This window comes from Heterodontus francisci, chromosome 30, assembly GCF_036365525.1.
Source record: "Heterodontus francisci isolate sHetFra1 chromosome 30, sHetFra1.hap1, whole genome shotgun sequence".
NCBI lineage: Eukaryota > Metazoa > Chordata > Chondrichthyes > Heterodontiformes > Heterodontidae > Heterodontus > Heterodontus francisci.
In genome coordinates, this window is record NC_090400.1 from 64,572,674 (window position 1) to 64,594,463 (window position 21,790).

Consider the following 21,790-nt stretch of genomic DNA (forward strand, 5'->3'; position numbering starts at 1 on the left):
GAAAAGTGTGAAGTGATTCATTTTGGAAGGTCGAATCTGAATGCAGAATACAGGCTTAAAGACAGGATTCTTGGCAGTGTGGAGGGACAGAGGGATCTTGGGGTCCATGTCCATAGATCGCTCAAAGTTGCCACCCAAGTTGATACGGTTGTTAAGAAGGCGTATGGTGTGTTGGCTTTCATTAACAGGGGGATTGAGTTTAAGAGCCACGAGGTTATGCTGCAGCTCTACAAGGCCCTGGTTCGACCACACTTGGAATATTGTGTTCAGTTCTGGTCGCCTCATTATAGGAAGGATGTGGAAGCTTTAGAGAGGGTGCAGAGGAGATTTACCAGGATGCTGCCTGGACTGGAGGGCATGTCTTATGAAGAAAGATTGAGGGAGCTGGGGCTTTTCTCATTGGAGCGAAGAAGGACGAGAGGTGACTTGATAGAGGGGTACAAGATGATGAGAGGCATAGATAGAGTTGATAGCCAGAGAACTTTTCCCAGGGTGGAAAGGGCTATCACCAGGGGGTATAATTTTAAGGTGATTGGAGGAAGGTTTCGGGGAGATGTCAGAGGTAGGTTCTTTGCACAGAGTGGTGGGTGCGTGGAATGCGCTGCCAGCGGTGGTAGTAGAAACAGATACATTAGGGACATTTAAGTGACTCTTGGATAGGTACATGGACGATAGTAGAATGAAGGGTAGGTAGTTAGTTTGATCTTAGAGTAGGTTAAAGGGTCGGCACAACATCGTGGGCTGAAGGGCCTGTACTGTGCTGTACTGTTCTCTGTTCTAATAACTGACCAGAAGGTCATGGAACAAACGGTATGTTAATGGTGTGCTGAAAGACAAAGTGTTAGTACAGAGAGGGTGACTGTGAAGCACAGTGCACTCCAAGCACAAACATTAAAAAAACAAAACAGTGGGTAAGCACAGTGGAAACAAACTAAACAAAGTGAAAAACCTAAAATAAAATAACCAAATAAAAAAGGAAAACGAAAAAATAACTAAGCATAAAAAGGAGGACACGTCATGCTCTGAAATGATTGAACTCAGTGTTCAGTCCGGCAGGCTGTAGTGTGCCTAATCGGTAAATGAGATGCTGTTCCTCGAGCTATCGTTGATGTTCATTGGAACACTGCAGCAATCCCAGGACAGGGATGTGAGCATGAGAGCAGGGTGTGATGGGGGGTGGTGGTGGTGGTGGTGGTGTTAAAATGGAAAGCAACCGGAAGCTCGGGGTCATGCTTACGGACTGAGCAGAGATGTTCTGCGAAGCAGTCACCCAATCTGCATTTGGTCTCCCCAATGTAGAGGAGACCGCCAAGTGAGCAGCGAATACAGTATACTAAATTGAAAGAAGTACAAGTAAATCACTTCTTCACCTGAAAGGAGTGTTTGGGACCTTGGATAGTGAGGAAAGAGGCCGTAAATGGACAGGTATTACACCTCCTGCGATTGCAGGGGAAGGTGCCCTGGGAAGGGGACGAGATGGTGGGGGTAATGGAGGAGTGGAAGAGGGCGCCGTGGAGGGAACGATCCCTTTGGAATGCTGACAGGGGAAGGGAGGGGAAGATGCATTCTACCCTATCTCCTCCCTCTACCCTATCTCCTCCCTCTACCCTATCTCCTCCCTCTACCCTATCTCCTCCCTCTACCCTATCTCCTCCCTCTACCCTATCTCCTCCCTCTACCCTATCTCCTCCCTCTACCCTATCTCCTCCCTCTACCCTATCTCCTCCCTCTACCCTATCTCCTCCCTCTACCCTATCTCCTCCCTCTACCCTATCTCCTCCCTCTACCCTATCTCCTCCCCCTACCCTATCTCCTCCCCCTACCCTATCTCCTCCCCCTACCCTATCTCCTCCCCCTACCCTATCTCCTCCCCCTACCCTATCTCCTCCCCCTACCCTATCTCCTCCCCCTACCCTATCTCCTCCCCCTACCCTATCTCCTCCCCCTACCCTATCTCCTCCCCCTACCCTATCTCCTCCCCCTACCCTATCTCCTCCCCCTACCCTATCTCCTCCCCCTACCCTATCTCCTCCCCCTACCCTATCTCCTCCCTCCACCCTATCTCCTCCCTCCACCCTATCTCCTCCCTCCACCCTATCTCCTCCCTCCACCCTCTGTCTCCTTTGAATCCCCTTTACTTCCTCTCTCGCTCCATCCCTGCTTGCACTCTGCCCTTCCTCATTGTCCTCTGCTCTCTTTCTCCCTTCTCTTCCTCTCTTCATTCTCTCCCTCTGAAAATAACTAATTGTGCAGTGTTGCTACCAGTGGCGGTTTCTTCTTGGATGAGCAATTGTATGTTGGCGCCAGGTCTCTGTCGTCCTCACCCGGTCACGCTGTCCTTCCATTTTCTCTCTGTTGCCATCTTTAATGTGCACTTACTCTTGGTAACCACATCTGCCTCTCCTTTTTGCTGTATTGCAGTCTTGTCATGTGCAGTTTTTTTTTTGCATTCTCTGTTTTGCATGCTGTTGGTATCACATTGAGGCCAAGGGCTTGATGATCTGCCAGCGTGCAGAAACTTGATATACACAGCAGACTAACATCCCTACAATGGCCTAGACCTGTGCTGGTCAGCCATTGTGAATTCAGCATCCATCTTGATCTGTCATTTTGTTCTTGGTTTTCCTGTAACCCACTGTACTGTTTTTGCCTGTTGCCTGGTGTCTGTTTTGTTTGTAGCCGTGAGAAGAAAAAGTCACAAACGTCAGCAAAATCTGGTTGCATAACAAGGTGTTGCTCCGGTATGTTGATGCAGCAGGATATGAAACCTCTCAATCTTCTGAATATTGCAGCTGGACTATAACCTGAATGAGGATTGTGTTTAGAGGGAATGGGTTAATAGAGCTCTGCAGCATGGTAACCTTTGATTTATTGCTGCCTTGTAATATCAGATAAAGTCTCATTAGTGGTTTTGTGGGTGCCTCCTGCACCTTTAAGGGCAGGACAGTGAGATGCTGCCAGTTAACTGGATTCTGTCTTTGGTGCTCAATTGACAATTACGTGTTTAATTCAAGATTTTACTTAACTTTCTCTCGTCAGCAGGCAATAGGATTTGTCCAAGTTTGGAGTAAGCAGAGTTGACGGGTTTTTACAGACCACCAACAGTTTTAAAGGAAGGCTTTAAGCATGACTAACATAAACAGATGAATAGATTGTAATTAGCGTAGGTGACTGAGGATTCTCTGCTGTCTGATCGGATTGTTGCTTGTACTTTTCAGCTGTGACTGAGCCTGTGGAGACTTCCCGTTGGACAGAGGAAGAAATGGAAGTGGCCAAAAAAGGTTAGTGTGTCAAAACAAAACCATGCCCTTGTTCAAATAATCAAAGGCTGCAAGTTGGCCGATTTCAAACCCTGGTATTGCCTTGCTGTGTCTTATTTTGTTCGTGTAACTGCACTGCCTTTCCGATAGAGAGCTTCCCTCTTCCAGGACTGTTGATTAACAAGCCACTTGGAATCATTTGTAAATACATTTATAAAATGATTATTTTGCAGTCTACTCATGTGAAAGCTTTGCGACTTCCATTAGATTTACTTAGAATTTACAGCATGGAAACAGGCCTTTTGACCCAACTGGGCTTATACTCCACACGAGCCTCCTCCCATTCTAACTACTTCATCTCACGCTTCCAAAATATCCTTCTATTAGAAGCCTTACTGTTATATAGAGTATATGAAGTGTTATTCAGTGATCCTATAACTCGTATATGTCAAAAACGGCTACTTTTTATGTTGTGAAAAGCGAGTGAATATAGCAGCTAAGTGCCATTGAGAAAGGTTGTTCTTGCTTCAATAATAAACATTATAGTTTAATAGCTAACAGCATTCTCACTGAGTTGTCAGGTTGGCAGCTATGCAGGGTGTTGTAGAAATAATGGAAAAACTGATTTTAAATGTTTAATCCACGCCAACACTTAGTACAGTACTGAGGGGAGTACTGCACTTTTGGAGGTCTGCTGTATTTTGGATGAGGTGTTAAACTGAGACCCTGTCTGCCTTCTCAGGTAAATGTAAAAGATTTTTTAAAAAATTAGAATTAGAACATTACAGCGCAGTACAGGCCCTTCGGCCCTCGATGTTGCGCCGACCTGTGAAACCATCTGACCTACACTATTCCATTTTCATCCATATGTCTATCCAATGACCACTTAAATGCCCTTAAAGTTGGCGAGTCTACTACTGTTGCAGGCAGGGCGTTCCACGCCCCTACTACTCTCTGAGTAAAGAAACTACCTCTGACATCTGTCCTATATCTATCACCCCTCAACTTAAAGCTATGTCCCCCCTCGTGTTTGCCATCATCATCCGAGGAAAAAGACTCTCACTATCCACCCTATCTAACCCTCTGATTATCTTGTATGTCTCTATTAAGTCATCTCTCCTCCTCCTTCTCTCTAACGAAAACAACCCCAAGTCCCTCAGCCTTTCCTCTTAAGACCTTCCCTCCATACCAGGCAACATCCTAGTAAATCTCCTCTGCACCCTTTCCAAAGCTTCCACATCCTTCCTATAATGCGGTGACCAGAACTGCACGCAATACTCAAGGTGCGGCCTCACCAGAGTTTTGTACAGCTGCATCATGACCTCGTGGCTCCGAAACTCGATCCCCCTACTAATAAAAGCTAACACACCATATGCCTTCTTAACAGCCCTATTAACCTGGGTAGCAACTTTCAGGGATTTTTGTACCTGGACACCAAGATCTCTCTGCTCATCTACACTACCAAGAATCTTCCCATTAGCCCAGTATTCTGCATTGCTGTTACTCCTTCCAAAGTGAATCACCTCACACTTCTCCACATTAAACTCCATTTGCCATCTCTCAGCCCAGCTCTGCAGCCTATCTATGTCCCTCTGTACCCTACCACACCCTTCGACACTATCCACAACTCCACCGACCTTCGTGTCATCCGCAAATTTACTAACCCACCCTTCTACACCCTCATCCAGGTCATTTATAAAAATGACAAACAGCAGTGGCCCCAAAACAGATCCTTGCGGTACACCACTAGTAACTAAACTCCAGGATGAACATTTGCCATCAACCACCACCCTCTGTCTTCTTTCAGCTAGCCAATTTCTGATCCAAAGCTCTAAATCACCTTCAACCCCATACTTCCGTATTTTCTGCAATAGCCTACCGTGGGGAACCTTATCAAACGCCTTACTGAAATCCATATACACCACATCCACGGCTTTACCCTCATCCACCTGTTTGGTCACCTTCTCGAAAAACTCAATAAGGTTTGTGCGGCATGACCTACCCTTCACAAAACCGTGCTGACTATCGCAAATGAACTTATTCTTTTCAAGATGATTATAAATCCTGTCTCTTATAACCTTTTCCAACATTTTACCCACAACCGAAGTAAGGCTCACAGGTCTATAATTACCAGGGCTGTCCCTACTCCCCTTCTTGAACAAGGGGACAACATTTGCTATCCTCCAGTCTTCCGGCACTACTCCTGTCGACAATGACGACATAAAGATCAACAGCAATGGCTCTGCAATCTCCTCCCTGGCTTCCCAGAGAATCCTAGGATAAATCCCATCTGGCCCAGAGGACTTATCTATTTTCACACTTTCCAAAATTGCTAACACCTCCTCCTTGTGAATCTCAATCCCATCTAGCCTAGTAGGCTGTATCTCAGTAATCTCCTCGACAACATTTTCTTTCTCTACTGTAAATACTGACGAAAAATATTCATTTAACGCTTCCCCTATCTCCTCTGATTCCACACACAACTTCCCACTACTATCCTTGATTGGCCCTGTTCTAACTCTAGTCATTCTTTTATTCCTGATATACCAATAGAAAGCCTTAGGGTTTTCTTTGATCCTATCCGCCAATGACTTCTCGTGTCCTCTCCTTGCTCTTCTTAGCCCTCCCTTTAGATCCTTCCTGGCTAGCTTGTAACTCTCAAGCGCCCTAACTGAGCCTTCACGTCTCATCCTAACATAAGCCGCCTTCTTCCTCTTGACAAGCACTTCAACTTCTTTAGTAAACCACGGCTCCCTCGCTCGACAACTTCCTCCCTGCCTGACAGGTACATACTTATCAAGGACACGCATTAGCTGCTCCCTGAATAAGCTCCACATTTCGTTTGTGCCCATCCCCTGCAGTTTCCTTCCCCATCCTACACGTCCTAAATCTTGCCTAATCGCGTCATAATTTCCTTTCCCCCAGCTATAATTCTTGCCCTGCGGTATATACCTGTCCCTGCCCATCGCTAAGGTAAACCTAACCGAATTGTGATCACTATCGCCAAAGTGCTCACCTACATCTAAATCGAACACCTGGCCGGGTTCATTACCCAGTACCAAATCCAATGTGGCATCGCCCCTGGTTGGCCTGTCCACATACTGTGTCAGAAAACCCTCCTGCACACACTGGACAAAAACTGACCCATCTAAAGTACTCGAACTATTGTATTTCCAGTCAATATTTTGTCAAAAAGATGTATGATGTGCATTTATACAGTTCAGATTCACTGGATCCTCCTGACCAGAACAGTAGGTGTAATGGTGGCAGAGGCATAGTACATTATGACCAGATTTTGTTGAGGTGGGAGCTTAGTTGGATGAAATTGAGGCTTTTGCAGAGGACAGAAGTTCAAGGTCATAATGTGGAATGTCATAGAGTGTGGTGCAAGCCAGTAAGGAATGAGGTTGGGCGACAGAGATATAAGAATTCAAAAGTATTCAAAAGTTGCTTTAGCTTTCAGTCCTTACTGTCAGCAGAGATGAGTTTATTATTGAAGTGTTGGATCAGCTGATGGGCCATGTTGAATGTATCATGAGATATCCGTGATAATGGATCTGAAAGTGGAGGTGGGAAACTTTAGCCTCAAAATGTGAGATGGGTCAGAGTTGGGGGTAGGTGCTTGTTCTTTTAAATGTCTAGATACTAATACGTGCAGAGGATTCTGAGTGCAGGATCTAGGAACAAGTTTAGTAGTTGATTAAGTAATGTTGTTGGAATCACTTCCCATTTCTGAAGATGACTCCATTGTACCTCACTTACTTCAAAAACATTCATGATCTCCCAACATACTGAGTGCAGTTCTTAAAATAAATTGTGTTTTTTTTCACTAAATAACTGGAGCCGCAGTGCACGTCGGGTGTCCTGAAAACCTCTGGCAATGTGCCTGGGGTTGAGCAAGAATGGGCGGTGCTGGTTGTGAACCTGTTGTGTGTGACTTCGGAATCAGTTCTGTAGTTCGCTTTGACCCCTCATTATTTTTCTCTGAATTGTTGAAGCTTTGTTTTATCACTTTCTATGTTTGGTGGCAGATTTGGGACAAGGTTTCATCAATTCAGCTCCTGTTTCTAAATGCAATAAATTTGAACAGTTTTGAAATTTGTTTTAGATTTTTTGATCTTCAGTTTGCACAATGCATCTGGTTATTTTCACACATCGCTGGAGTGCAGCTCTGTCTGCATAGAGGTGAAGCTCAGCGCTACACAACTTATTTTCTCAACTTTAGTTGTGCAGATCTTTTTCCATTACCCATAAAAATGCTGCAAGTTGTGGATGCATTAACTTTCATTACTAGTTTTTCTCTAGTAGTTTCATGTTCTGTTATTGTATTACTCCAATTGTACAAACAGTAATTGTTAACATGCAGCGCATTGCAGGTAGAGAACGCTGCTGTGAGTTGGGGAGAGGGGCAGGAGGCTGCTGTGACCTGCAGAGGTCAGGGTGGTGTAGCTGTTGTAGACCTTGGAGGAATGCAGAGTAAACCCCTGGCCTCTTTTCAGTACTGTAAACCACCTTTGCAAACCTCTATCCTTTGTCTCCTCCACCCTCACCTTCAACCATAAGTGTGAGGAGCTCTTGGGCTTCTTTGCCCCTGAGACCATCTGATCAGCTGCCTCTGCCACTTTACTTCCTTGCACTAGCCCACCGCGCCAAATTTCCGGTCAAGGTCCCGCTGCCCCAACAATGAACTCCCGTCATTCTCTAGTTTTTCTCCTCTCTCCTCTAATGCTCTCTCCAAGACCAGCTTGTCCGTGGGACCCACCTCCTCCTCCCTCAACTCTGTTGCCACTAAACTGCTGACCACACAATTTCCTTTTGTGGTCCCCATGCTAGCTGATACTGTTAACGGTTCTCTCTCTCCTAGTACTGTCCCTCTCTCCTTCAAATCTGCCGTCATCATCCCTTTCCTCAAGAAACAAACCTTGACTACTCCATACTTTCTAAACTACTGCCCTATTTCCAACCTCCCTTTCCTCACCAAAGTCCATGTTGATGCCTCCCAAATCCCTGCCCAAATTTTCAGGAACTCCATGATTGAATCTCTCCAATCGTCTCTCCAGCCTTACCACAGTACTGAAACAGCTCTTATCAGAGTCACAATGACTACTCAAGTGACTGACATAGGTAAACTATCCCTCTTCATCCTTCTTGACCTGTCTGCAGCCTTTGACATGGCTGACCACACAAACCTTCTCCAACACCTGCCAACCCATCATCCAGCTGGCAACACGCAGCTCTACTGTACCATCATCTCTCTTGATCCCTCCACTATCACGAAATTGAGAGTGCTTGACTGACATGCGTTACTGGATGGGCAGAGGTTTCCTCCAATTAAATATTGGGAAGACCGTAGCCATTTTCTTTGGTCTCTGCTACAAAATCTGTTCGCTAGCTACCATCTCTATCCCTCTCCCTCGCAACTGTCTGAGGCTGAACCAGACTGTTCACAGCCTTGATATCATGTTTGACCCCATGATGAGCTTCTGACCACATATTCACACCATCACTAAGACCACCTATTTCCAGCTCAGTAAGATCGCCCAACTTCACCCTTGCCTCAGCTCATCTGCTGCTGAAGTCCTCATTGTTGCCGTTGTTACCTCTAGACTTGACTATTCCAGCACACTCCTGGTTGCCCTCCCACATTGTACAGTCCATGAACTGGAGGTCATCCAAAATTCTTCTTCCCATGCCCTTACTCACATCAGTCCCCTTCATCCATCACCTCTTTGCTCACAGACCTCCACTGATTCCCAGTTAAGCAATGCCTCGATTTTAAAATTCTCATTTTTGTTTTCAAATCCCTCCATAGCCCCGCTTCTCATCTCTTCAATCTCCTCCAGACCCACAACCCTCCGAAATACCTGCTCTCCTGTCATTCTGGCCGCTTGAGCATCCTCGATTTTAATCGCTCTACCATTGGTGGCCATGCTTTCAGTTGCCAAGGCCCTGAGCTCTGGGGTTCCCTCCCTATACCTCTCCACCTCTCTTCCCTCCTTAAAATGCTCCTGAAAACCTACCTCTGACAAAGATTTTGACCTCTCTCCTAATATCGCCTTGTGTGGGTCATATTTTGCTTATAGCACTCCTATGAAGGATGTAAATGCATTACAAGCTGTATAGAGAAGGTTTACTAGACTAATATCTGGAATGGGCGGGCTCTCTTACAAGAAAAGATTGGACAGGTTAGGCTTGTATCTGCTGAAAGACTAAGAGGCATCTTTATTGAAACATATAAGATCCTGAAGGGTCTTGACAGGGTGGATGTGGAAAGAATGTTTCCCTTTGTGGGAGAATCTAAAACTAGGGGTCACTGTTTAAAAATAAGGGGCTGCCCATTTAAGACAGAGATGAGAAATTTTTTCTCTGAGGGTCGTGAGTCTTTGGAATTCTCTTCCTCAAAAGGCGGTGGAAGCAGAGTCTTTGAATATTTTTAAGGCAGAGGTAGATAGATTCTTGATAAGCAAGGGGGTGAAAGGTTATCGGGGGTAGGCGGGAATGTGGAGTAATCAGTTCAGCCATGAAATTATTGAATGGCGGAGCAGGCTCGATGGGCCTACTCCTGCTCCTAATTTGTATGCTCGTATGAAGCAACTTGGAATGTTTTATTATGGTAAAGGCGTCATACAAATGCAACTCGTTGTTTTTGGTTCCACTCAGCCCAGTGCTTGCTGGTTCTGAGCAGCCCATTACAAAATAGCACGCAAAGTTAGAGTATTATGCAGTTATATGGCAGGACACGACCATAACACGTGGAACAACGTGCTGAACAGTTATATGGAAAATACAGATGAATTTTGCCTTGTGAGAAATTCAGGAAATGGAACCGTTAGCCATTTACACATGGAGAGACTGAACAAATGCCCATCCCTGTTAGTCTCGGAATTTAATCCAGGGGTTGCTGTGCAGAAGTAAGGTGATTTCTGTTCATCAGTCAGGTTCAGTTTTAGTCAAAATAAATATAGTCCCTACAGTCGCTTACAAATTGGATCATCAAAGAGCTAAGTATTAAGATGCTGGATGTCTTTGTTTCTAAAATGTAATTGGATTGTGGGTTTAACTAACAGAGTGCTTTAAGAGGGTCACATGGGCTGCAAGCTGGAGGATGTATTTGTGGCGGATTGATTATGAATGTCTCTGAATGTCATGGGTGGGTGGGGGTGATTGTGGAAATTCCATTTATAGGTGTGCAAGTGGAGTTACTCTAGATTTTTGGTGAGTTTGAGAATTCATTTATCCTATTAGGGACAAGGAGAGTGATATGAGATGTAGGGCAAGGCTAGAATACTAACAGTACTTTGTATTGGTATTTACTCAGGAAGAGAATCCTGACAAAATATCGGTAGAAGTGGAGATAGTAAAGCTGATGGATGGGGTGAAAATGGATAGGCAGGTTATACTAGTAAGGCTGGCTATGCTGAGAGTGTATAAATTGCCTGGTTCGGATGGTATGCGTCCCAGGTTGCTAAAGGAAGTGGGGATGGAGATAGCGGAAGAATTTGCCATAATCTTCCAATCTTCCCCAGATACGGGGGGAGTTGCCAGAGGATTGGAGAGTGGCAAACGTGACAGCCTTATTCAAGAAAGGATGTAAGGACATTCCTCGTAACGACAGGATCGTCAGATTAATATCAGTGGTGGATAAAGTTTTAGAAACAATCAGGGAAAAAGTCAACAATCACTTGGATGTAGGAGCAGGAGTAGGCCATTCAATCCATCGAGCCCGATCCGCCATTCTGTACGATCATGCTGATCATCGACTTCAATGCCTTTTTCCCCACACTATCTTCATATCCCTTTATGTCACTGGTATTTAGAAATCTGTCAATCTCTGCTTTAAACATACTCAATGACTGAACTTCCACAGAGAATTCCAAAGATTCACAACCCTCTGAGTAAAGAACTTTCTCCTCATCTCTGTCTTAGTGGCTTCCCCCTTATTTTGAAATTGTGTCCCCTAGTTCTAGACTCCCCAACCAGGGGAAACATCTTGCCTTCATCTACCCTGTAAGTATTTTGTAGGTTTCAATGAGATCACCTGTCATTCTTTGAAACTCTAGAGAATACAGGCCCAGTTTCCCCAATCTCTCTCCATTGGACAGTCCCGCCATCACTGTTTGGTGACCCTTTGTTGCACTCTCTCATTACAAGGAATGTCCTTACATCCTTTCTTGAATAAGGCTATCACGTTTGCCACTAAGAATAATATCCTTCCTAAGGTAAGGAGACCAAAACTGCACACAGTACTGCAGGTGCAGTCTAACCAAGGTTCTATACAATTGAAGCAAGACTCTGCTACTCCTGTACTCTCATGCTGTTGCAATAAAGGCTAACATAAAATTAGCCTTCCTAATTGCTTGCTGCACGTGCATGTTAGCTTTCGGTGACTTATTAACGAGGACATCCAGGTCCCTTTGTACATCTACACTTTCTGATCTCTTATTTAAGAAATACTCTGCATATTTGTTCCTTCCATCAAAGTGGATAACCTCACATTTTTCCACATTATATTCCATCTGCCATGTTCTTGCCCATTCACTTAGCCTGTCCAAATCCCATAGAAGCTTTTTTTTAGATTAGAGATACAGCACTGAAACAGGCCCTTCGGCCCACCGAGTCTGTGCCGAACATCAACCACCCATTTATACTAATCCTACACTAATCCCATATTCCTACCAAACATCCCCACCTGTCCCTATATTTCCCTACCACCTACCTATACTAGTGACAATTTATAATGGCCAATTTACCGATCAACCTGCAAGTCTTTTGGCTTGTGGGAGGAAACCGGAGCACCCAGAGAAAACCCACGCAGACACAGGGAGAACTTGCAAACTCCACACAGGCAGAACCCGGAATCGAACCCGGGTCCCTGGAGCTGTGAGGCTGCGGTGCTAACCACTGCGCCACTGGGCCGCCCTTTGCTGCTTTGCATCTTCCTCACAACATCCATTCCCACTTAGTTTTGTGTCATCAGCGAACTTGGAAATATTACATTTGGTCCCCACATCCAAATCATTGATATACACTGTGAACAGCTGGGGCCCAAGTGCTGATCCTTGCGGTACCTCACTAGCCTGCCAACGCAGGAATTACCCGTTTATTCCTACTTTCTGTTTTCTGCCTGTTAACCAATCCTTAATCCATGCCAGTATATTACCGCCTATCTCGTGCTATAATTTTTCTAACCAAACTCCTGTGGGGTCTTTATCAAAAGCCTTCTGAAAATCCAAATATACTACTCCATTGACTTCCCTTTATGAATTCTGCCAGTAACAGTCTCAAAAAAACTCAAACAGGTTAGTCAAACATGATATCCCATTCAAAAATCCATGTTGACTATGTCCAATCAGATCATTATTATCCAAGTGTCCATTTATCACATCCTTTAGAATAGATTCTAGTATTTCCCTACTACTGATGTAAGGCTAACAGGTCTGTCGAACCCTGTTTTTTCTCTCTCTCCCTCCCTTCTTAAAAAGTGGAGTGACATTTGCGACCTTCCAATATGGGAGAACCATTCCAGAATCTACAGAATTTTGGAAGATGATCACCAATGCATACACTATCTCCATAGCTACCACTTTCAACACACTGGGATGTAGAATGTCAGGTCCCGGGGACTTATTAGCCTTCAGCCCCATTAATTTCTCCAGTACAACATTCTTACAAATACTAATTTCCTTCAATTCCTTATTCTTCCTAACCCCTTGGATCTCTAATTCTGGGAGATTTCTAGCATCTTCCTCAGTGAAGACAGACACAATTTAATAATTTAGCTTCTCTGCCATTTCTCTATTCTCCATTATAAATTCTCCTGACTCTGCCTGTAATGGACCCACATTTGTCTTAGCCATACGTTTCCTTTTTACGTACCTATAGAAGCTTTTACAGTCCATTTTTATGTTTTTTACTAGTTTAAATTCATATTCTATTCTCCTTTTATCAGTTTCTTTATTTATTTTTTTTATAGATGTAGTACTGAAACAGGCCCTTCGGCCCACTGAGTCTGTGCTGACCAACAACCACCCATTTATACTAATCCTACATTAACCCCATATTCCCTACCACTAAGGGCGGCACAGTGGCGCAGTGGTTAGCACCGCAGCCTCACAGCTCCAGGGACCCGGGTTCGATTCCAGGTACTGCCTGTGTGGAGTTTGCAAGTTCTCCCTGTGTCTGCGTGGGTTTTCTCCGGGTGCTCCGGTTTCCTCCCACAAGCCAAAAGACTTGCAGGTTGATAGGTAAATTGGCCATTATAAATTGTCACTAGTATAGGTAGGTGGTAGGGAAATATAGGAACAGGTGGGGATGTTTGGTAGGAATATGGGATTAGTGTAGGATTAGTATAAATGGGTGGTTGATGTTCGGCACAGACTCGGTGGGCCGAAGGGCCTGTTTCAGTGCTGTATCTCTCTAATCTAAACATCCCCACCATTCTCCTACCACCTACGTACACTAGGGGCAATTTACAATGGCCAATTTACCTATCAACCTGCAAGTCTTTGGCTGTGGGAGGAAACCGGAGTACCCAGCCACACGGTCACAGGGAGAACTTGCAAACTCTACACAGGCAGTACCCAGAACTGAACCCGGGTCGCTGGAGCTGTGAGGCTGCGGTGCTAACCACTGTGCCGCCCGTGTTCTTGCTCCTCCTTTGCTGTATTCTAAAATCAATCCTCAGGTTTACTACCATTTCTGGCAACTTTTACAGCCTTTTCTTTTAATCTTATACAGTCCTTAACTTCTTTTGTTATTCACGGCTGGCTGCCTTTTTTGGGGGGTTTTTGTGCCTTGAAGGAATGTATAGTTGCTGTAAACTATGTAATAATTCTTTGAGGACTATCCACTGTCATACCTATTGATGTATTTTCTCAATCCACCTCAGCCAATTTCCCCCTCATACCTTCATAATTTCCATTGTTCAAATTTAACACCCTGACTTCAGATTGAACTACCTCACTTTTAAACATCATGTAAAATTCATATATCATATTATGAACCCTAAAGGTTCTTTTACAACAAGATTATTAATTAGCCCTTTCTCATTACATAATACTAGATCTAAAATAGCCTGTTCTCTAGTCAGTTCCTCAACATAATATAAAAGCAAAATACTGCGGATGCTGGAAATCTGAAATAAAAACAAGAAATGCTGGAACCACTCAGCAGGTCTGGCAGCATCTGTGGAAAGAGAAGCAGAGTTAACGTTTCGGGTCAGTGACCCTTCTTCGGAACTCAACATACTGCTCTAGAAAACCATCCCTAACGCATTCCAGAAACTTGTCCTCCACAGTATTAGTGCTCATTAGCTTTACCCAGTCTATATGCAAATTGAGTTCACCCATGATTACTCTATTACCCAAGCCACATGCTTCTCTAATCTCCTGATTAATACCTGCCACACACCACCACTACTGTTTGGCCTATAAACAACTCTTACCAATGTTTGCTGCCCCTTGCTGTTTCTTACCTCCACCCAAACAGATTCCACATTTTGTTCTTCTGATCTGAGATCCTCCCTTACTAATGTACTGATCCCATCCCTTCCTATCAGTGCAACACCACCTCCTTTTCCTTTTTGCCTGTCCTCCTTAAATGTTGAATATCTTTGAATATTCAGTTCCCAGTCTTTTTATTTATTTAGAGGTACAGCACTGAGACAGGCCCTTCGGCCCACCGAGTCTATACCGACCATCAACCACCCATTTATACTAATCCTACATTAATCCCATATTCCTACCACATCCCCACCTTCCCTATATTCTCCTACCACCTACCTATACTGGGGGCAATTTATAATGGCCAATTTACCTATCAACCTGCAAGTCTTTGGCTGTGGGAGGAAACCGGAGCACCCGGAGGAAACCCACGCGGTCACAGGGAGAACTTGCAAACTCCGCACAGGCAGTACCCAGAATTGAACCTGGGTCCCTGGAGCTGTGAGGCTGCGGTGCTAACCACTGCGCCACTGGTCACCCAAAAGCCACATTTCCATTATGGGAATTGGATCATACCCATTTACCTCTATTTGTGCCTTTAAATCATCGACCTTGTTGCAAATGCTCCGTTCATTCAGGTAGAGTGCCTTTAACCTTGTCGTCTTGACATCATTCTGCATTCTAAGCCTAGTTGATGCTCGCCTTTGTTTCGCCTGCCTTCTAATGTCGCTTGCTAATTTTCTACCTCCTGTTACCAGTTTTACTTCCTTCCAATTTGAACAACCCTCAGGTTCCCATTCCCCTGACAAGCTAGTTTAAACCCTCCCCGACAACACTAGCAAGTCTCCCTGCGAGGATATTAGTTCTGGTCCTGTTAAGGTGTAACCCGTCCATCTTATACAGGTCCCACCTGCCCCAGAACCGGTCCCAATGCCTCAGAAATCTGATGCCCTCCCTCTTACACCAATTCTCCAGCCACGTGTTCAATCGATCAGTCCTCCTATTCCTATGCTCACTAGCACGTGGCACTGGGAGTAATCCTGAGATTACTGCTCTTGAGGTCCTGCTTTTTAATTTCCTTCCTAACTCCCTAAAATCTACTTTCAGGGCCTCATCCCTCTTCCTACCTACGTCATTGGTACCAATGTGGGCCATGACCTCTGGCTGTTCACCAAGAAGGTTGTCCTGCAACCGCTCCATGACATCCTTAACCTTGACACCAGGGAGGCAGCAAGCCATCCTGAAGTCACGTTTACTGCCACAGAAGCACCTGTCTGATACCCTGACTATCGAATCCCCGATCACTATTGCTGTTCCACTCTTCTTCCTCCCCTCCTGTCCACCTGTGGTGTCACGGACTTTGCTCTGGCTGCAGTACCCTGAGGAACCATTGCCCTCACCAGTATCCAAAATGGAAAACCGATTAGCAAGCAATATAGACTCAGGGGACTCCTGCACAACCTGCCTGCTTCTCTTAGACTGCCTGACGGTCACCCATTCCCTCTCTGCCTGCATGCTCCTAACCTGTGGTGTGACCACCTCCCTAAATGTGCTATCCACGTAGACCTCTGCCTTGCAGATGCACAGCAGTGACTCCAGCCGCCGCTCAAGTTCCGAAACCCAAAGCTCAAGCTTCTGCAACCGGTGTCACTTCCTGCAGATGCGTTCGTCTGGGACACTTGGTGCCTCCGTGACTTCCCACATAGCGCAAGATGTACATTCCACTCGGCTGAGCTGCCCTGCCATAATGTAACTTTAAAAACTATTTATTACAGTTAGAATAAGTATAATAACTTGCCAGTTACTCACCAATCAGCTTCTTCCCCTCTACGCAAGAAAGAGCCAGCTAATGGAAGCTGAAAAAGTTAGAAAAAGAAAGAGAAGGAAAGGAGCACCTGCTTCATCAAACTCCCTTAACTCACCAACCTCTCACTTTACACTTTGTGGTCTCAAAACAGCACTCAGTCGAGACAAAGCAGCACTGAGAAAGCCCTGCTTTATACTTTCTGAAAAACAACTGATTCAAGCATCAGAAAACCAGTTTAAGGTGGCTCCTAAGTAACTAGCTGCAGTTGCTCCCAGAGAGCTTATATATCCATGTTTTAAGGCTGGAATAAAACTTAACTTTTCTTTACTCACGGAGAAATTTTAGTTAACTCCTAAATTGAAGAAAAAACTATATATTAGACAGAAATTAACCCTTAAAATTCTTCTCACCAGACCCAGCAGCAGAGACGATGAATGATTTCAAAAGGAATTTGCAAGGGGACCTGAGGGAAATAAACTTGCAGAGCTACGGGGATGGAGCGGAGGCATGGGACTGACTGGATTGCTCTAAAAAGAACCGGCATGGACATGTTGGGCTGAATGTCCTCCTTGTATGCCTTAATGACTCTGACTCATTGAGTTTTCACCTTGTTTCCTTCTGTCTTACTTTAGGCCTCGTAGAACATGGGCGGAACTGGGCAGCCATTGCCAAGATGGTGGGCACCAAAAGCGAAGCGCAATGCAAAAATTTCTACTTTAACTACAAGAGGCGGCACAACCTGGACATGCTGCTGCAGCAGCACAAGCTTAGAGTGGTGAGTCAGCCTTTCCACTTGCATGGGTGTTTCCCCTCAGAGAATCTAGAAGTGGGGGGTGTAGTTTCAAAATAAGGGGCTGCCCATTGAAGATGGCAATGAGGGATTTCCTTTTCTTGGAGGGTCACGACTCTCTGGAATTCTCTACCCCAGAACGCTATGGAGGCAGGATCATTGTCTCTATTCAAGGCTGACATAGACAGATTCTTGAATTATAGGGGAGTTAAGTGTATGGGCAACCGGCAGGAAAGTGGAGTTGAGGCCAAGATCAGATTTACCAGGATCTTATTGAATGACCAAGAAGGTTCGAGCTGTTGTTCTTATGCTCCTCATCTGGGAATGATCATTTATGGAAGGGCCCCTCACACAGCACTAGGTACAAATTGTTCAAAGTGAACCCTGTTGAGTAACAGGCAGGAAGTTGAAATATCGCAAGATACTACCCTATATCGTACCAAACTGTAATTTCTTTAATTTTGGAGGCACCAGTACTTTTCATGGGGTCATGGGTAGACATTTGGAACACTCTTCTGCAAATGACAATTGTTACAAGGCCGGTTGTTCATTAAAAAAATTTTTTTGTTCGTTCTTGGGATGTCAGTGTCACTGTCAGGGCCAGCATTTATTGTCCATCCCTAATTGCCCTGGAGCAGGTGTTGGTGAACTGCTGCAGTGCATGTGGTCTAGGTACACCCACAATGCTGTTAGGGCGCAAGTTCCAGGATTTTGACTGAACAACAGTGAAAGAACGCCAATATAGTTCCAAGTCAGGATGGTGTGTGTCTCGGAAGGGTCATGCAGGTAGCTGGTGTTCTGCGCCTGCTGCCCTTGTTGGTCTTGTGGTAGAGGTTGCTGGTTTGGAAGGTGCTGTCAAAGGATTCTGCGATTGATCGATTTTTGTTAATGAAGGGTATTAAGGGATATGGGCCAAAGGCTGGAATGTCTCAGAGCAGCCATGATCTCATAGAATGGGCGGAACAGGCTCGAGGGGCTAAATGGCCTGCTCCTCTTCCTATGTTCCTTTTCCTTCCTTTGACATGGGTGTTATGTGATAGTGAGGTCATGGATGTAAAGGTATAAGACTCCCAGGAGTTTTCTCACATCTTCTCTGTCTCCTCAGCAACAGATGTCACGGAGATCACGCGAAGATCGGGAAGTGTCTCAGTGTGAAAGCATTGCTTCAACTGTATCTGCACAAGAAGATGAGGACAATGAAGTCTCCAATGAGGAGGAGAATGCAGAGGACAGTGAAGGTACAAAGGAATCCAGGTCACCATGTGCTAGGGTCATAATACCTGCTTGGATAAGTTCAAAGTTTGTATGGGGGTGGGGTGGGGGGGTAGTGGTGGATGGTGTGGGAAGTCAGGATCCAGAAATATCCAAAGCATTGTGTTCCTTTACTTGTGACTGCACTGAAGAAAATACTTAACCTGCCAGTATCCACACTGCAAGATGATACTTGGCTCCTGCCGATATCTGCATGCCAGAACTATATTCGGCTTCAATTGGTACACACTCTGTCCAATTATATTCGGCTTCCACCAATATTTGCACAACAGAACAGGACTAAAATCCAGGCCTGATGGTACTGTTGTGTTAAAAATGTTGATTGTTTAATTATGCAAGGTGCAGGTACATAAGAATTTTATTAACATACATAAAAACATACGAATTAGGAACAGGAGTAGGCCACACGTCCCCTCGAGCCTGCTTCGCCATTCAACAAGATCGTAGCTGATCTGATTGATATCTTAACTCCACCTTCCCGCCTACCCCCGATAACCTTTCAAGCCTTGCTTATGGAGAATCTGTCTACCTCTGCCTTAAAAATATTCAAAGACTCTGCTTCCACCGCTTTTTGAGGAAGAGAATTCCAAAGACTCACAACCCTCAGAGAAAAACTTTCTGCTCGTTGCTGTCTTAAATGGGTGACCCCTTATTGTTAAACAGTGACCCCTAGTTCTAGATTCTCCCTCAAGAGGAAACATCCTTTCCACATCCACCCTGTCAAGACCCCTCAGGATCTTATATGTTTCAATCAAGTTGCCTCTTACTCTTCTGAGCTCCAGCGGCTACAAGCCTAGCCTGTCCAACTTTTCCTCATAAGACAACCTGCCCATTCCAGGCATTAGTCTAGTAAACCTTCTCTGAATTGCTTCTAATGCATTTACATCCTTCCTTAAAAGACTAATACTGTACTCAGTACTCCAGATGTTGTCTCACCAATGCCCTGTATAACTGAAGCATAACTTCCCTATTTTTGTATTCAATTCCCCTCTCAATAAACAATGACATTGTATTAGCTTTCTTAATATCTTGCTGTACCTGCATACTAATCTTTTGTGATTCATGCAATAGGGCACCCAGATCCCTCTGCATCTCAGAGCTCTGCAATCTCTCACCATTTAGATAAATATGCTTCTTTTTTATTCTTCCTGCCAAAATGGACAATTTCACACTTTCCCACATTATACTCCATTTGCCAGGTCTTTGCCCAGTCACTTAACCCATCTATAGTCCTTTGTAGCCTTCTTATGTCCTCTTCACAACTTAATTTCCTACCTATCTTTGTGTCATCAGCAAATTAGCAACCATACCTTCGGTCCCTTCATCCAAGTCATTTAAATAAATTGTTAAAATGTTGAGGAGCCAGCACTGATTCCTGTGGCACACCACTCGTTACATCTTGCCAACCAGAAAATGACCTATTTTTGTTTACTCTCTATTTCCTGTTAGCTCGTCAGTTTGCTATCCATGCCAATATGTTACCCCGTACCCATTTATCCACAGCACATGTTACTTCAAAGAACAATCTGTGCAACTTTACTGACCTAGAGGCCAGCCACATCCAGTCTTAAACTCTCTGTAATTTACCTCCCTACACTCTTTCCAACAGAGCAGTTCTGTATTCAGTGTGTCTGTTCTGAGCATAAAAGGAGGCCCTGGAGAGAGATTGTGTTTTGTAGGTGAACCAGCAAGAAGGGTGATTGTACAATGTATTAATTAAACATCCTATTATCAAGCACACCTGTTGGAGCTTAAAAGTAGTTAATTTTTAGATGCGTCCTCAATCCCAAGGACTGATGGCAAACCTGCTGTCCAGGCTTGCTGCTGTGTTTGTGGGACAACTTAGGCCTTTATCTCAGTTTCATCCTGTAGTATCTAGAAATCACCAACACAATATCCGCATACGTGGTTTAATGGAGCAGATGATCAATCATTAGATGTTCATTTCTAGACGTGCCTGTGATGCCGATCAAGTGGAAAAGAACGGAGTTTGCAACTTGTGTTCATGCTGTATATGTTTCCATTTCTCAGTCATCTGTTTAAGCAGAATTTACTGCATATTGATTAGGGAGAACATTGCAAATACACAAACCAGTCAGCATCTAAGCAAGTTATGCTTTGTGGAGCCCTTTGTCTGATGAAAGATTAACATGTCTTTCCTCCCCTGACTGAATTGTATTTATTTCCATTTTCCATTGTTATTTCAGATTTGCATCATTTGTTGCTTTACATTTTGTCCCTCCACACTTTCTTCTTGTCCCAAAGGCCTTAATTGTTACAGATGAATGTGAATTCTTTATTCCCAGGAGCTGAGAACAGCTCAGACACTGAAAGTGCGCCTTCGCCATCACCTATGGAGACAGGCAAGTCAAGCAAGGAAAATACTGAGGCTAACAGATTAACGGGAGAGGAGCTCAATCCTACCACCAAGAACGTTCCAAGTACACCACCTGTCTCTCCAGCACCAACCGCTGCCTCGCCTGAACTGCAAGTCAAGCAGGAGTTGAACTTGGGCTTTGAGGAGTCAATGGAGGGGCAGAGGGAACCTGATGCTGAAGCAAAGCCTGCGTTTGAACCGCTGATGAAGACCAAAACTGAGCCTGTGGATGTGGATATGAAGCCAGAAGAAAACCTTCAGGTTAAAGTGGAAGTGGATGCCAAAGACAAGGAGTTTGAGAAAGCCAGGCAGCAGGAAACAATGGGTTCGGAGCTGCTGGATCTGCCGCAGCCCAGAGCACAGGTGGAGTCTCACTCGGATAATGATTCAAGTGCAACTTGCAGTGCGGATGAAGTGGAAGATGGAGAGCCTGAGAGGCAAAGGTGGGTCTGTTCTGTTCGATAAAGGGGCATGATTACACAGAAAGTTACTTTATCTGCAGGGCCAGTGATTTTTAATTTTTATGGAAAAAATAGATGGGATAAGAACCAGAAGTGATGTGAGGAAAAACGTTATTATGCAAGGAGTGGTGAGGAATTGGAATGCAGTGTCTGATAGGGTTGTGGATACAGAGTCAGTGGTACCTTCAAAAGGAAATTGGATAAATTCTTGAAGGATGAAAATATTCAGGAATTTGGGGAAAAAGTAGGGAAAGGGATTAACTGGATTGCTTTTCGAAAGAGCGAGCACCAAATAGCTGCCTCCGGCGCTGTGTTATTCTATGAGTATGATCCCCAAGTCAATACTAAAACTCATGGCACCCAGTATAATCAAAACAGTTCT

At 44.6% G+C, this 21,790-nt stretch overlaps 1 protein-coding gene across 17 annotated transcripts in view; it reads left to right on the plus strand.

Moving 5' to 3' along the window:
- The window catches only part of ncor1 (nuclear receptor corepressor 1), a 489,622-nt gene that overhangs the window by 241,765 nt on the left and 226,067 nt on the right, over positions 1-21,790 (plus strand). For 16 of the 17 annotated variants that reach the window (XM_068010846.1, XM_068010851.1, XM_068010848.1 and 13 more), the window contains 4 exons: positions 3,219-3,281; positions 17,141-17,283; positions 18,404-18,536; positions 20,877-21,390. In XM_068010846.1, the coding sequence (XP_067866947.1) occupies positions 3,219-3,281; positions 17,141-17,283; positions 18,404-18,536; positions 20,877-21,390 (853 nt within the window). The remainder of the gene's footprint in view (positions 1-3,218; positions 3,282-17,140; positions 17,284-18,403; positions 18,537-20,876; positions 21,391-21,790) is intronic. The other variant, XM_068010847.1, reaches the window with a different exon arrangement.